This window comes from Arabidopsis thaliana (assembly GCF_000001735.4).
Source record: "Arabidopsis thaliana chromosome 1 sequence".
Taxonomy (NCBI): Eukaryota; Viridiplantae; Streptophyta; class Magnoliopsida; order Brassicales; family Brassicaceae; genus Arabidopsis; species Arabidopsis thaliana.
The window spans coordinates 19,148,684-19,163,729 of NC_003070.9; the positions used below are offsets into that span (position 1 = coordinate 19,148,684).

The following is a 15,046-nucleotide window of genomic DNA, read 5'->3' on the forward strand; positions in this document are numbered from 1 at the left end:
ATATTTTGATATCTTTCCGGGATTATCTCCGAAAAAGATGACATGAAACTGACTAAAGTAGTAAAGTATGAATCTGGTTTTATGTATTTGTTAGACTTACCAAGCATTAACCTTTCTCAAATTCGTTTTTTTTCGGGTGAAGAAATCAAAAGTTAGATTTTAGATCATGAGACATATAGTTTCGTAGTTTGTGGTAATATACTATCAGTCTATCATTCTAGTTAACAAAAATTATTTATATATATATATATATATATATATCCAAAGTCACATAATTCATGTTGTAGATAAAAATAAATATATTAGTATAACATTAAAGAAAATAAAATGAAAACTACAAAAATGGTTAAGAAAGTTATTATGTTAATTTATTTATTAAAAAAAAGAATTATAATCTTATTATTTTTGCTCTAAATAATACTTTTCATTAGTAAGATTTTGGAATTATCAATCTCTCTCTCTACAAGAAAATGTAACTAGTAGCATCAAAGTAGTATATGATGAGGCAAATTTTACCAAGCTATCATCAAATCTAAATCGAGCTTCAAGGTCTTTAAAACTAAGGAGATTAAATCGAACTCTTCTTGAACTCGTGTAATTTTTCAATAAATCTAACTCAAAGAGATCAAACTATATTCTCATTTGATGGGCACACAATTATATATCAATGAGTTTAAAACAAATCTTTTTCTTTCGAGCCCACTATATGAATAGATAATATGCCCAGGCCCATATAAAGCCCTTCTGCTTTTGATGCCAGAATCGAATGAATCATCATCATCGGTAACGTTTACAGATTTAATTTCCGGTCTAATTGGTACAATTCTTCCGTCGGACCCGTCGTTGACCGCCGTTGATTTTTAAGTCTCCCCTGCCGTAAGAACTCTATTTAACATTGACCTACGACGGCGTTCAACTTCTTCGTTCTTGCTTCTCAAGAAGGTTCGCTCTTCAAGTTTAAAGTCTCAATTTTTTTCTTGTAAAGTTGCAAAGTTGGAAACTTTAATTTTGGTTTGACCAATCTCGAAGTTACAAATTACTTGAGTACGTAGTTTCCTATAATCTTTTGGATTCAATTTCATTACAACAACCAATTTTATACAATTCACACCTCTCTATGTTAGGCTAAGCTTCACTAAGAAACGAGTGTCTAGTTTCGTGATCTTGTCTAAGTATTATCATATAGCTTCTAATGTCGAGCGAGAATTCTGAGTAATCTCCAAATCCATCACTTTGTTCACAAAGTGAGAATCTTTGTCTCTCTTCTCTGTTTCTTCTTTCTTCTGAAACATTGTCTTCAGCTTCATCTCTAAACCCTTTGGAGTATAATATAAATGCTTACTATCACTCGTAGGATCTTCTTCTACTAGAAGCTTTATGTAGCTTTGTAGGTAACTCTTGTATCTTGGCACAACTGTTTTCACCATTGCTTGACATATCTTCCATACCAACTTGTCATCCTCAACAACCCAATTTGATTGCTTTGTGTATATCTCATCAAATCCTTTACAAAACGCTTGTAATGTTCGCTTAATGGACTCACGGGCTCGTTTTCCTTTCACAGGAGATGATTCTGATGATGATGATGATGATGATGAAGTGGTTTGAGCTTTGTTTGTGAGTAGAGACAAGAGATGTCCCCAGCTTTCTTTGACATAAAGTGCAGCGTAATAGTCTCTGTACTGCTCGTGTGCGTTTAACCAAGACTCTCCCATCATTTCCCCGAGATAAGTCTCTCTCAAGCCGCAGAAATGGGAGTGATTGTTCATCATAAAGATGCAAGAAAGAGCGGTTTCTTTGTTGGAACTTGACCATGCGTCCAAGTTCAAAGCAATCTCTCTCAGTATGTTGTAGATGTGACCTGTGAGAAGCTCTTCTTGATACTTTGCGTTCTTCCATCCCAAATCAATTTCTAGGACCTTCGACAAGATTGGCTTGTTGTTGTTCCCCAGTAGCTTGTTGCAGTACTCAGTCACAACGCTTACAAGCTTTGGGACACCTCCATCAAGAGGTGGGCAATTTGGTCTCTGTAGCTCTACCTGACAAGGTAACTCCCAGAAGATCTCGGAGACACCCTTAACGAGATTGCTGATTAGCTCCCGTGTAACTCTGCGTATCTCTGAACATTGTTCCCCTCGAAATAGCCTGTTAAACTCTATCCGAAAGTTGTCCATTGTAGAGAAACAATCTAAGAGCTTGATCAGCTTTGGTGGCTCTCTCTTGCATTTGCTGATTCTTGATCCAAATCTGAGAAGCTGAAGGATCACTGAATTTGAAGCTATTTCTCCAAAGCAACGCAAGGGAACATCTTCTCCAATATCTTCAAATACGTCATAGCAGAGCTTACTCTCAAACTCGTATATCTCTTTCACAGCTATCTCCATATGCAATCTCCATTGATCTATATCGCCTTCAATATCATGTACATTATCAGCTTCTGTGATTGTTTTCTCCAGATAACTAATCTCAAACCGTTTCTGAATGACCTTGGTGCGGACTTTGATGTAAACTGGTACGCAGCTTGTTAACCGCGTGTGAGCATGTAATCTCTTGATGATAGCCTGCAACTTTCTCAAGTTGTCTTCTGAGAAAACCGGCTTCTCTTGGAGAATCCGCTTGAATTCTGTTTCAAGATTCTTCAGCGCTGTGTAAAGAATACCTCCTTTGAGATAAGCACGAGACTCGGTCATTTGCAATTCCCGGAGAAGCTCTATGGAAGTCTTGAACCGCAAACCGCAAGGATGATCTTCAGGCATTCCCTTTTCGGTTAGGTACTCGATCGTATCTTCTAGCCAGTTAAGAGCAAGAACACAGCTACTGGAGAGAAGCTTCATCGCTTCTCCAAGACGTTTAACATCCGAAACATAACCAAGGACTCCATCAGAGGACACGAGAGATCTCTCAAGCTCTTGAACCGTAGCAAAGACTCTCAGGACAGCGGATATTGGAGCAATGGTGTGACGGATATGATCAGAGAAAGGAGAAGCCTTCCATCTCTCAACTTTAAGATCAGCTTCTAAAGACGACAACTTATGGTTGATCTCTTCAATCTTGGATCCAGTCTTGTTAAGAACCAATGAAAAGGTTTCAGATTTCTCCATCTCACTCTTCAATAAACTTCTCATTGCTTTAAGCCTCTCAAGTCTCTTTGATTCAGCCATTGTTTTGCTGCTTACTCAGTGGAGGAGGATATGATTGTTGCTTCAACAACTATATATGGATTTGATAACAATCCTTTATCCTCGGAAGATAAACCAAATTTCTTACCAAACCCACCAAAATAAGTAATTACCAGTGTTCTTCTTCTAAAGACTTCTATAAACCAAAACAAGATCACATATAATCATTAACTTAAAGCAAAACCCAAAGTCTTGTTTTATTTGTTAGTCAGCTCAACCATCTTTATCTGAAACTAAACTGTTTCTCTCTTCTTTGTTTCTGACAAGTCAATGAGATTGGTGTCTTCTCTCTGTTGCACATTTAATATTAACTTTTGAAAAACTACAAAACGAAACAAAACAAAGAAAAGCAGACATTTACACGAAATTATGCAGACATATACACGAAATTCAATCTACCTGAAAATGAGAATAAGTTTTGAGTAAATTTCGTGGAGACTCCTGGAAATAAGTTTGTTTGTTTTCCTATTTTTATGTAACTTCGCTTAAATTTCTAATTGCCTAATCAAGGTATTAAAATAGCAAAGCTTGGTTTGGCTCAGTCTTCGCGTAAACTCCAAGAAACAATCATAAAAACAAATAAAAAAGACAAGAAACCAAAAAAAAAAAAAAAGTTGAGAGATTTCAGTAGATGAAAGTTGGATAGAAGATTCGTGTAGTTAGCTACTTAATGGGCCGTTAAAATATTTAATAAGGCCCATTGGGTCTAAACTGTGTTAGGATTACTAGGGCACAGAATCGGTCTCTGTCCCATTTCGCGAACTTTCTCCTTAGAATCGGAACGGACGAAGAAGGAAGACAAGGAAGAAGATCGGAGATGGCATCGAATGCGGCGGTTCCGTTCTGGAGAGCGGCGGGGATGACATATATATCGTATTCAAACATCTGTGCGAATATCGTGAGGAACTGTCTCAAGGAGCCACACAAAGCTGAAGCTCTTACTCGCGAGAAGGTTCACTTCTCTCTCTCCAAATGGGCTGATGGAAAGCCCCAGAAACCTGGTAAGCCTTTTCGATCCTTTAATCGTCGATGTTGGATCTTAGATCTGGATTCTTCACGTTCTTGTGTTCTCGATTCCTGATTTGTTTTTGAGTAATTTGTTGGAATAATCTGATTTCCTAAAAGTTATCGGAATTAAGTGGAAAGTGAATCATCTGCTTCTGGATTTGATCTTCGATTTTGCATTTAACCTTTCCTCTGCTTCTGGATTTGATCAGTTCAATACTATCTTCATACAATGTTGTTATGTCCAAATTGTTGAATTTTTCATTTAGAGTTAGCTTCAGAGAAAACAACAAAACTAGTAGTATGTGTGAAACAAGAACATGAAGAAGATGGAAAGCTGATTGGGAACATTGCATTTAGATGTCTTTTCTCGTTTATGTTTGGATCTGAATTCTTCATGTTCTTGTTGTGTGTCATTGAAATTGTTGGAATACGTAGATATCAGAGTAGGTCATTTTGGGAAAGCTATTGAATTTAAGAGGAAGATGAATCATTTTAACAAGCTCCATCGATTTTGCGCTTAATCTGTCTCTCTTCTGCTTCTGGATTTGATTAATTTCATTCTATTTTGTTTTCTCATAAGTTGTTGTTATGTTCAAATTGTTGAATTTGGAATGATTTCATTTCTCAAATAGGGTTTACTGAGACAATGATTCCAGATTTAGTCTATCTGAAAATGGTTCAGCTTTCTTCTTGTTGATCCATTTGTCTAACATTCTCTCATGTTTTTGTTTTTCCTTGACAGTTTTGCGGTCAGACACACCTGAAGTTTGAAGTCAACTTTGAGCTTATGTTCTTAAGGGATTCAAAAGTAACTGAGTTACCAAGATTTGTTTTCTTTTTATTGTCAACAATGGAGCTTGAGTGAAAAACTCATTTCCGATCATAATAATGACACACTGAGTCTTGTGTATCTCTTTTCTTCTTTTGCTATTCTGTTTCACTTTTTGTATGCGAACAATGAAAAAAAGCCTTTAAAGACTCTTCTGGCTAAAGACAAGTTCTTTTGATTGTTACAGAACAGTGAGAATAGCATAAAACTAAGCACATACGTGGAGAATCAATACACTGTCAGAAGTTGAGAGAAGACCATACTTAATATTAAACATGAGAATATACAAACTGATTTTCTGAATCATGTATTTTGAATCGCAGTACGCATATTTGCAGGTTAGACCATCTCCAATGTCACTTTTACGCGTTTGTTTGATTTAAATTCGATTTCCTCTTCTTGGTTTATATCACAAAACCAACAAAACGACACCGCGTAAAGTCTGAAAAAAACTTAACAGAGCCAGAAGTGCCCAGTGAACCAACCACACAAAGTCACAAATGGTTTCCGTGCTTGAAAGTGATCCTCACGCGCTTTACACATCGCGTAGATACCTTTTTCTCGATTTTAACAATTTTGCTATTTATTTCCTTTTAATTAATTTTCTCAAAATAAAAATTAACGTTCCCTTTTCAGTGTCCTTTCAATTTCTTTCGACGAAACTTCATTTCTCAATTTCTTTTGATTTTGATCGCTTCGAAGAACGAATCAATTTAAGCCTGCCACAAACAAACCCTAGAATACGACAACGCACGACGACGAAGAAGTCGAAGAAGACTACTACTATAAACGACGAAGATCATTACTTCAATCTTCAATCGAGCTTTTAAATTTTCAGATCGTAGAAGAAAATCGAACTTTTGATTCCAAAAGCGATGAGACCGATTCAATCGCCTCCAGGAGTTTCCGTTCCGGTGAAAAGCCGTCCCCGTCGCCGTCCTGATCTTACCTTACCGCTTCCTCAACGCGATGTTTCTCTCGCTGTACCTCTTCCTCTCCCACCTACTTCCGGTGGTTCCGGTGGCTCTAGTGGATCTGCGCCGTCTTCTGGTGGTTCGGCGTCTTCAACGAACACTAACAGCTCCATAGAAGCGAAGAACTATTCGGATTTAGTGAGAGGTAACCGTATCGGAAGCGGAGCAGGTGGAACGGTATACAAAGTGATTCACCGTCCGAGTTCTCGTCTATATGCACTTAAGGTGATATACGGTAACCACGAGGAGACTGTGAGACGTCAGATCTGTAGAGAGATCGAGATTTTACGAGATGTGAATCATCCAAACGTTGTGAAATGTCACGAGATGTTTGATCAGAACGGTGAGATCCAGGTTTTGCTTGAGTTTATGGATAAAGGTTCTTTAGAAGGTGCTCATGTGTGGAAAGAGCAACAATTAGCTGATCTATCTCGTCAGATTCTTAGTGGTTTAGCTTATCTCCATAGCCGTCACATAGTTCATCGTGATATCAAACCATCGAATCTTTTGATAAACTCTGCTAAAAACGTTAAGATTGCTGATTTTGGAGTTAGTAGGATCTTGGCTCAGACTATGGATCCGTGTAATTCATCTGTTGGAACCATTGCTTATATGAGTCCTGAGAGGATTAACACTGATTTGAATCAGGGAAAGTATGATGGTTATGCTGGAGATATTTGGAGCTTAGGTGTTAGCATTTTGGAGTTTTACTTGGGGAGGTTTCCTTTCCCTGTGAGTAGACAAGGTGATTGGGCTAGTCTTATGTGTGCCATTTGTATGTCTCAGCCTCCAGAAGCTCCAGCGACTGCGTCGCCGGAGTTTCGGCATTTTATCTCGTGTTGCTTGCAGAGAGAACCGGGGAAAAGGAGGAGTGCTATGCAGCTATTGCAGCATCCTTTCATATTAAGAGCAAGTCCGAGCCAGAACAGGTCTCCTCAGAATCTACATCAACTCTTGCCTCCTCCTCGTCCTCTGTCCTCGTCTTCTTCTCCAACCACATAGCGTTTTCTCTCTTCTTCCCTTCATCAACTCATATTTTTTGTGTTACTACTGTTCTTGAGTCTGTTGTCCAATTTTTTGCTAATCATGGAGGGTCTCTGAATTTTACATTTATTAGGGAGTAAAAAACTCGAGAGAGGGTTTTTGGGATTATTGTTTTCTAGAAAGGTAAAAGAGAACAATGATAATATTCTTATGCTTATGATGGTGCATGTATCCCCAATGTAGCTTTGTTGAATTTTCATAAAAGTTTTTGCCTTGGTTTTTCTTTTGTCATTTATGCTCGTCAATTTTGCATCTTGAAGACGAAAAGGACCGTTTCGTTTCCATTCTCGGTGTTTAGTTTTGTCATTGATAAAATGTCTCCTTGTAAAGCTTATTACCATCATGAAAAAGCAAAATATACGGATCGTAGAATCGTTTCTCAAACCTAATCAGGTTGATGTCCCAGTTTAGAACATCCTTGGAAGAGTTTAAGACAATTCCTCAATCCGAGAGAGCAAAACGACTGTGTTTAGCAAAGTGGGTCTAATTGAAGAAAAGAGGAACTTGGGCCAGCTAAAGATAAAGCCCAATGTTGAAAAGACGTCGTCTAAGGCACAACAACGGTCAAACGGTCATCTCCAAAGTTGGAAAACGACAAGAAACAAAAACACAGAGCAGTGGTGATGAATTGAAAGCTTGTACGGAGAAAGTAGCGATTCTCGCAGCCATTGATACGATTTGATGACAGAGGATGGTGACATCTGTCCTATCTCTAGGGTTTTTCGAGTCACCCATACTCTTGTCTATAAATACTAAATCCTTTAGGTTCCTTTGGTTGCTTCCTCTGCTTGTGAGTTTTTCTTTGTAAGTGCAATCAGTGTTACTCTTTAGAGTTTTTTTCTAAGTTGTTGAGATTTTTGTAGCTTGCTTTGGTTTGTCACAATTTTTGCTTATGCATTTGCCTTTGTAGGAGCTTTTAGTTACGTTTTAGGGTTTTTTTTTTTTGTTACGGATTTTGCTTGCTTGTGCATTTCCTTTTTCAGTGTGATTAGTGAGTAGTTACGTTTTAGCGTTTGATCCTTCTTTATTTTTGTCATTCTTTGGTAAAGAAGCATCACACTGGCTCGATTTAACCACAAACTCCTTCCTCTGTTTTTTGTCATTGATAAAAATGTCATCTTTTTACTATTTCAGTGTGATTAGTGAACAATGAGGAGCTTTTGGTTAGGTTGTTAGCGTTTAAACTTCATTTAGTTTGGTCACATTGCTTCGATTTAGCCACATACTCATCGATCTGTTTTTTTGTCATTGATAAAAATGTTTCTTTTTGCTATAACTTCGATCCTATTAGGAAGCAAAGGTCCCTCTTGCTTTTCCTTTCTTTCGTGAAAAATCGCTTCACTTTAATTCCCTTGTTAATGTTCTTTGCATTTATTATTCACATCCATTAATGTAGTTTTATTGAAAACTTTGCAAATTTTCAGATGGCACTCCCTCCCTATGATCCGAATTTCACATTGGCTTTTTCATACGGTAGACGCGATAATGTCTTTGAGAATGACCCAGAGCACGGTAAGAACTTGTTACTGTATAGAATTTACTCATAAAAGTATCTCACTTCTTGGTTTTAAAACAGATTTTGATCTAATCCCTAGGAATGGTGAATTGTGGCTGTAGAATTAGGATGTTGTGTTGATTCATTGCTTTAGTTTTAGCCTGGATTTAGTGCAGGACAAAATTTACCCATTATGTTGAGTTATCACAGTTCTGGTCATGTGCTTAATTACACCAATGTCTTAAGTTTTGTTGTTGTTGGCTCTGATAACTTGTTTGCCAAGATAGGTTTTAGATTCTCTCAGATATTGATAGCATGTGTGTTGTCTTTGTACGTTTTTTCATGATTTCAGAGATTCTCTTTTATGTTAACAGTGAGATTTAAGTCATTTGACCAATCAATCAGCCAAATTTTGTGGCTGTAGAATTAGGATGTTGTGTTGAATCCACTGCTTTTGTCACATTGCTTTAGTTATAGCCTGGATTATGTTAGTATATCACAGTTGATTCTGATCCTATTCGTATCTTGTAAGATGGGAATACATTCAGATTTGATTTATTGTTCCATTTTGTGTTTTGTCTATGCAGATGAATCTGCTTCTGCTGCTATCGTAGCGGTTGAGCTGATAAGCTCTGCACGGCTTGCACTTAAGCTGGATAGTGTCCGCACTGAGTACTCAGCTCAGTATTTGGTGGACAAAGCTGGCTCACGCAACCTCAGGCGCAGGCGCAAGCTCACTGTCAAGGACTGCCTTAACTTTGCGTTAAAGAAAGGCGGCATACCGAGAGCAGAAGATTGGCCACCTTTGGGATCTGAGTCAAAGACCCCATCATCGTACGAACCTGCTCTCGTTTCCATGAAAGGAGAAGTGATTGAGCCTAAGGATATGGACGAAGTACCTGAGTTGTTGGTGCATCAATCAGCCGTGGGAGCAAAACTGCATGTGTTCACTCCACACATTGAACTTCAACAAGACGTAAGTGCTATAGCTGTTAGTTAAAATTCAATATAAAATGATCCAGAGAGATATACATCTGATCTAAAATATATGTTCATTTGTTTTGCGTGCTAGGCAATTTACTTGCCTCGTCAGGTGAGTATGCGCGCTACGTTGGACTTAGAGATGGGATAGTAGTTGGAACAGAGAAGATCCAAGGAAAGTCCATGGCAATAGTGAAGGTATGGTACAAGAAGAAGTTTGTAGTTGTCAAAGTGGCTTTGAGCAGGATGTTTTATTTGGCGGGCGTAGGGCCATCTGTGCTGCTTGTGGACTTTTGTGTTCCACGCCTATCCATCGATTAAGCAAGAAATATCTATCTATCTAGAGAACAACATGCTACTAGTGGAAGACTTTGTTTAAGAATGCATGTTTTCAGGAGACTTTTTTTATGTGATAAGTTGAGAAGTTGAGATCTCTACTTTCTAAAGACATATTTGTTTGGGATGATCGATTATTGTTATGCTTATTGAATCTTTGGGTTACTGTTCGCTTATGATGGTGCTTGTATCAAACTTTTCAGTTTCAATCTTCAGTTGCATAATCCGAGTAAATTTATTATTATATGAAAAAGGTGTGCTGTTTTCTCCAGCACAAGTTACATGATAGGAAACCAAAAAAGAAACCACCTTCATCACAAAGGCTCATTACATGAATCAAGCAAGAACAGCAACAACAACAACAACAACAACAACAAAAGACAATGGTTCGTATGAGTTTGTTTCCTTGGTTGGGTCAAACAGTTGTATGTATATACACATTGAAATCATCTTTTGCTTTTTGGTTGAAATCATCCATCACAATCCATTTGCTAGTTTTGCCCTCAGATCTTTCCTCAATATCTTCCCTGATGGAGCTTTAGGAATGGATTCAGTGAAGAACACTTTGTTGATTCTCTTGTAAAACACAACCTGTGATTTCAGATATATACAAAGTTTGCATCAATAATGATTCATTTCTCATGCATTAATCAAAATCAAGAACTTGCTTTGTAATTCACTTTTTACCTGTTTCGACACGAATTGCTTCACATCATCTTCTGATAACTCCGAATCCTTCGATTTCACCACAAATGCAACAGGAACTTCACCAGCTGCTTCTTCTTTCATTCTGTTTAATCATACACGTAACAACAAAAAGTGTAAGCAGTTTGAAACAGAGATGCTAGAGAAATCAAGATCGGCTCTGTTATTGATATCATTGATCTCCTTTTGTCATTATGCTTAAATTATGTTTTAATCATTCATGTTGGTTCAACAACATACTTTAATAATAGATTAGTACTCAGAACATAGATTAGCCTAAATATATTGTTGAACCAACAACATTATTTGGTCATGATCAAACAATGTCCGTTTTGTAGTTGTTGGTTCAACAACATATTTTGGCGCAATTCAATTAGCGACTGCAAAACGAACAACGGTTAAAAATTTGAACTTACGCGACAACAGCAACATCAGTAATGTCAGGATGACCGATGAGCAAAGCCTCTAGCTCAGCCGGAGCTACCTGAAAACCTTTATACTTGATAAGTTCTTTCAATCGATCAACGATGAAAAGCTCGTCATCGTCATCGATCAATCCAATATCTCCAGTATGAAGCCAACCGTCTTTATCAATGGTCTCTGCTGTAGCTGCCGGATTGTTGAGGTAACCTTTCATGATCTGGTGACCACGAATACAAATCTCACCGGGTTGATTCCTCGAAAGAGAATCTCCGGTGTCTGGATCAACTATTTTCATCTCAGCATTTCTTACAACAGTACCACAAGCTCCTGACTTAACCGGAAAAGGTTCCTTTGCAAAACCTAACGACATTGCTAGCACTGGACCTGCTTCCGTCATTCCGTATCCCTAATCATTTAATAAATTAAAGTTAGTTACGTAAAATTTAAAACTGAAGTGGCAAATTTCTTAAAAACGTTTTTGGTCAAATTTTGTATAACATTTATATTTTTTTTTACTATAAGAAATAAATAAAAATATGTCATCTGAGTAGCCAAAAATGTGATTATGCAGAAAATATAAAAAAATCGCACACAGTTGAATAATTTGGTTTTACTTTATTTGATCAAAATACAAACTGTATATAGGTATTTACTTATGTTATGTTTTTCAGTTAATTATGAGATTTCATTCCGTATAGTTATTTCGATTTTCCAAATTCGTATGATTCCGTATTTCCCAAAAAAAATATACCTGACCGAGTTTGGCATTAGGAAACTTGGCATTAACGGCATCTTCAAGTTCTTTACCAAGAGGAGCAGCACCAGATTTCACCACTCTTATCGAGCTCAAATCATACTTCTCCGTCTCCGAAGACTTCGCAATGGCCAACACAATCGGCGGAACCATCGGAGCCACCGTCACTTTACACCTCTGGATCAGCTCCAATAGCAGATTGATCTCAAACTTCGGCATTATCAGAATCGCCGCACCAACTCTAAGACCACACAACATGATCGAGTTCAAAGCGTAGATATGAAACATGGGCAAAACACAGAGTATGACGTCATCGCTGTGGAAATAAAGATTCGGGTTCTCGCCGTCGACTTGCTGAGCAACGCTCGTGACTAGTCCCTTGTGAGTCAGCATCACTCCTTTTGGTAATCCCGTCGTGCCAGAGGAGTAAGGTAGTGCCACCACGTCGTCCGGTGAAATCTCCACCGAGTCGATGACTTCTGATGCCTCGGTTGTCGACTGAGTCAACTCGGTGAAGCGGAGGCAGCCTTCAGGGATTGGCACGGATTCGTTGTCGTCGATGCAGACGATGACTACTCCGTCGTCGTTTTGAAGTGGTTTGATTTTGTCGACGTAACGAGCTTCGGTGATTATGAGTTTGGTGTTGGAGGCTTTGGCTTGTTTAGCTATCTCCGCCGGAGTGAAGAAAGGGTTTGCGGCGGTGGCGGTTGCGCCGCGGAAGGAGGCGGCGAGGAAAGAGAGGACGAATTCGGGACAGTTTGGGAGGAGGAGCATGACGACGTCGTTTTGGTTAACGCCGAGTTTGTGAAAATTGGCGGCGATTTGGCGGGAGATGACGTGGACGTCGGAGTAAGTGTACACGTGGCCGGTTGGTCCGTTGATTAGGCAAGGCTTAGTGGCGAATTCGGAGATGTTTTGGAAGATGTAGTCGTGGAGAGATAGGTGGTTCGGGATGTAAATATCCGGTAACTTTGATCGGAAAATGACGTCACTGTTGTTGTTGTTGCTCTGTTTCTCCATCACCTGAGAAACTGCTTGTTCTTGTGGCGCCATTGTAAATAGTAAATATTGTGATATTCAAAGATTTAGGTGGAAAAAAAAGGTTGGTTTTTTTGGTTGTGTGAATTTTAGGCTTTGGCCTGAAGGAAACAGGAGTTGTATCGGAGGAGTTCATATAGACAATTCACCGGAGTAGACGGTGGGGTTGGTGAAAATGTTAGTGTTGTTGTTTCATGATTTTGCTGAGGGTGATTTTGTCATTTAATCTTTTTTGAGTATGGGTTTCTCAAATTTTCACGTTGCGTTTGGTAAGCTGCATTTCTTTCTTTTAAAATCACATAAACTAGTGGTAATATATTTATAAGCAAATTTGTATTTTTCTGAAAAATTAACTGGATTTTGTATTTTTCATAAGCAAATTTCTTTGTTGAAATGTTATATTTTATTTATTTTTATGTTAATTATAGTAAATAAAAAAAGAATGGTTATTTAAGAATATTTGCAAAAAAAAAAAATGTAACAATTAATGTAAAAAAAAATGTTTTGATAACGTATTACCGTAATTGAATATGTTTCTTCACATGATTTAATTAAATAAAGTAATGATTTGTATGTTTTTCCAATTTTTACCATATAAGCGATAAAATCAACCTTGGCATATGTTCTTTTCCATTTTGGGCATATATATTCTAAGAAAAAAAAGAAGTAAAAACAGTTTGTATGATACTTTTAATAGATAAGCCAAAAAAATCATGTAAAATGACATAGCCAAAAGTTATATTATAAATATATGCTATATTTGGGTATATATGAGTGTATCATACTCTAACAATTTCTTCATTTGTTGTTGATTTGGTCTATTTTGGTTCCATAAAAGACATATATATTACCAACGACCACGGAACCCGTATATGAACAATTGAACGTCAACGGTATATGAACAATTGAACAATTGAACCCGTATAATTTTATTTTATTTCTACAACCATTTAATTCAACTTTGGAGACCAGTCAAATCCATTTGGATAAAAAGAAAGTTATGGGCTAAAAGTGTAAAGCTTGAGAAATAAAGGGGTAGGGTTGGAAATAAAGGAAATGGGTTTGGTAAGAGAAGAAGAGTGGGTTGGTGAAGATAGCGAGAGATATATTGATTGGGCTTTGGTGGAAGAGTGGGCCCATGTTGACGATATAACCGAAGCAATAGTCCAAGTAAAAATTGAAATATTTGACGATAAATCTTCATTTCTTCACCAACCCCACCATTTTTAATATTCTTTTATATAAAAATCGTAATAATCATGACCATAATACATATATCTCCAAAATCAATGGACAATATAGCCTTCACCAAACTCATCCTTCAACTGATATGTTTTTTTTTAAAACCGGAGGTATTAGAGACCGAAAATTTTGAAATTAATAAGAATTTGGGTCTTTTTTAAGACTAAAAAAATATTTACAAATGACCAAAATGCAAGATGCAAGAATTTTTTGTTTTCTGAGAAAAATCTATATAAAACGTAAAATCTCATCAAAAATTCTACATTTCAAACGGGCTACTAAGTACTAACCCATCACAACTTGGTTTGATTTGTTCGTAAATGGGTTCTTGTATTGAGATTTATTTACTATTAGGCTTAGAAAAAGATTCACCACACAAATGCTATGGATATTGGCATTGCATTTACAACCAATTGTGTCAGCAAAAGAAAAGAGACAATTAATGGATAATAATCATATATAGCTATTTATTTTTGTGAAAGCGATGTCAAAATATAAGTGAATACAAAACTGCTTCGTCAATATGCCAAATGTAAGGCTTTGACAAAAAAATATATATGCCAAATGTAATGGACAGTGATACTATTACTTTTCGACATGAATCATTTATTACATAATAATGCTTGAAAGTGATTGAGAATGTATTAATTCAAATGCTACGAACTGATCAACATTTGTATGCAAAAACATATTAGTACATATTTTCTTATCAAATAATAGTTTTAAACATGAAGAATAGACTATATTCCATAGACCAAACATCTGAATATTCTTAAAACAAGGATAAAACGATAATATGTACCATGAAACCAGTCTTAGGAATTATTTACATAGTAATTAGTAAAAGACTATTTATGCAAAGTCATGTTTTATACATTTCTCAAAAAGAGAATGGATTAAAGTAATTATGGCAAGTATCGAGACCCATGCTTAGTTGGGTTTGGTAATAAGATACGCTTCACGCTTGTGTGTGATGTCTTTTCCAATTGATAAAAGTTTAGGCATTTTACTTGAGAGTATAAATTATCATTTTGTTAT

The 15,046-nt window shown here is 37.0% G+C and overlaps 5 protein-coding genes and 1 long non-coding RNA gene across 11 annotated transcripts; 4 read left to right on the forward strand and 2 right to left on the reverse strand.

Moving 5' to 3' along the window:
- Positions 1-770: 770 nt before the first annotated feature.
- Positions 771-3,605, forward strand: AT1G51645. 3 transcript variants are annotated; one of them, NR_139857.1, is made up of 3 exons: positions 771-942; positions 1,565-2,357; positions 2,457-3,391. It is a non-coding gene; the product is annotated as an other RNA (long non-coding RNA). The 3 variants fall into 3 exon arrangements; NR_139858.1 differs by having other exon boundaries at positions 1,565-3,391; NR_139859.1 differs by having other exon boundaries at positions 787-3,605.
- Positions 1,078-3,605, reverse strand: EXO70G2 (exocyst subunit exo70 family protein G2). The gene has a single exon (NM_104042.2): positions 1,078-3,169. It carries the CDS (start codon positions 3,159-3,161, stop codon positions 1,179-1,181), a length of 1,983 nt encoding a protein of 660 aa, NP_175575.1. The 5' UTR covers positions 3,162-3,169; the 3' UTR covers positions 1,078-1,178.
- Positions 3,606-3,824: 219 nt separating this feature from the next.
- On the forward strand, positions 3,825-5,368 carry AT1G51650 (ATP synthase epsilon chain). The gene is made up of 2 exons (NM_104043.3): positions 3,825-4,180; positions 4,930-5,368. Exons 1-2 carry the CDS (start codon positions 3,997-3,999, stop codon positions 4,956-4,958), a joined length of 213 nt encoding a protein of 70 aa, NP_175576.1. The 5' UTR covers positions 3,825-3,996; the 3' UTR covers positions 4,959-5,368.
- A 271-nt stretch (positions 5,369-5,639) lies between these two features.
- Positions 5,640-7,655, forward strand: MKK4 (mitogen-activated protein kinase kinase 4). Its single transcript, NM_104044.3, has one exon. It carries the CDS (start codon positions 5,892-5,894, stop codon positions 6,990-6,992), a length of 1,101 nt encoding a protein of 366 aa, NP_175577.1. The 5' UTR covers positions 5,640-5,891; the 3' UTR covers positions 6,993-7,655.
- AT1G51670 (uncharacterized protein) lies at positions 7,452-10,086 on the forward strand. 2 transcript variants are annotated; one of them, NM_104045.5, is made up of 4 exons: positions 7,452-7,838; positions 8,459-8,546; positions 9,117-9,505; positions 9,602-10,066. In NM_104045.5, exons 2-4 carry the CDS (start codon positions 8,459-8,461, stop codon positions 9,659-9,661), a joined length of 537 nt encoding a protein of 178 aa, NP_175578.2. In that variant the 5' UTR covers positions 7,452-7,838; the 3' UTR covers positions 9,662-10,066. The 2 variants fall into 2 exon arrangements, with proteins under 2 accessions (NP_175578.2, NP_001322196.1); NM_001333493.1 differs by lacking the exon at positions 7,452-7,838 and having other exon boundaries at positions 7,983-8,546; positions 9,602-10,086.
- On the reverse strand, positions 10,063-13,054 carry 4CL1 (4-coumarate:CoA ligase 1). Of its 3 annotated transcripts, none has more exons than NM_104046.3 (4): positions 11,726-13,054; positions 10,968-11,380; positions 10,534-10,636; positions 10,063-10,437 (listed from the first exon to the last, which is right to left on the reverse strand). In NM_104046.3, exons 1-4 carry the CDS (start codon positions 12,779-12,781, stop codon positions 10,324-10,326), a joined length of 1,686 nt encoding a protein of 561 aa, NP_175579.1. In that variant the 5' UTR covers positions 12,782-13,054; the 3' UTR covers positions 10,063-10,323. The 3 variants fall into 3 exon arrangements, with proteins under 3 accessions (NP_175579.1, NP_001077697.1, NP_849793.1); NM_001084228.1 differs by having other exon boundaries at positions 10,069-10,437; positions 10,527-10,636; positions 11,726-12,869; NM_179462.2 differs by lacking the exon at positions 10,063-10,437 and having other exon boundaries at positions 10,614-11,380; positions 11,726-12,869.
- Positions 13,055-15,046: the final 1,992 nt, after the last annotated feature.

Excerpts from the sequence above, each read along its gene's own strand:
- EXO70G2 (NM_104042.2), bottom strand. The coding sequence starts at position 3,161 with ATGGCTGAATCAAAGAGACTTGAGAGGCTTAAAGCAATGAGAAGTTTA.
- AT1G51650 (NM_104043.3), top strand. The coding sequence starts at position 3,997 with ATGGCATCGAATGCGGCGGTTCCGTTCTGGAGAGCGGCGGGGATGACA. Across the intron at positions 4,181-4,929 it reads TGGAAAGCCCCAGAAACCTG|TTTTGCGGTCAGACACACCT; the intron begins GTAAGCCTTTTC and ends TTTCCTTGACAG.
- MKK4 (NM_104044.3), top strand. The coding sequence starts at position 5,892 with ATGAGACCGATTCAATCGCCTCCAGGAGTTTCCGTTCCGGTGAAAAGC.
- AT1G51670 (NM_104045.5), top strand. The coding sequence starts at position 8,459 with ATGGCACTCCCTCCCTATGATCCGAATTTCACATTGGCTTTTTCATAC. Across the intron at positions 8,547-9,116 it reads TGAGAATGACCCAGAGCACG|ATGAATCTGCTTCTGCTGCT; the intron begins GTAAGAACTTGT and ends TTGTCTATGCAG. Across the intron at positions 9,506-9,601 it reads ACATTGAACTTCAACAAGAC|GCAATTTACTTGCCTCGTCA; the intron begins GTAAGTGCTATA and ends TTTGCGTGCTAG.
- 4CL1 (NM_104046.3), bottom strand. The coding sequence starts at position 12,781 with ATGGCGCCACAAGAACAAGCAGTTTCTCAGGTGATGGAGAAACAGAGC. Across the intron at positions 11,381-11,725 it reads CTAATGCCAAACTCGGTCAG|GGATACGGAATGACGGAAGC; the intron begins GTATATTTTTTT and ends TTAAATGATTAG. Across the intron at positions 10,637-10,967 it reads ACTGATGTTGCTGTTGTCGC|AATGAAAGAAGAAGCAGCTG; the intron begins GTAAGTTCAAAT and ends ATGATTAAACAG.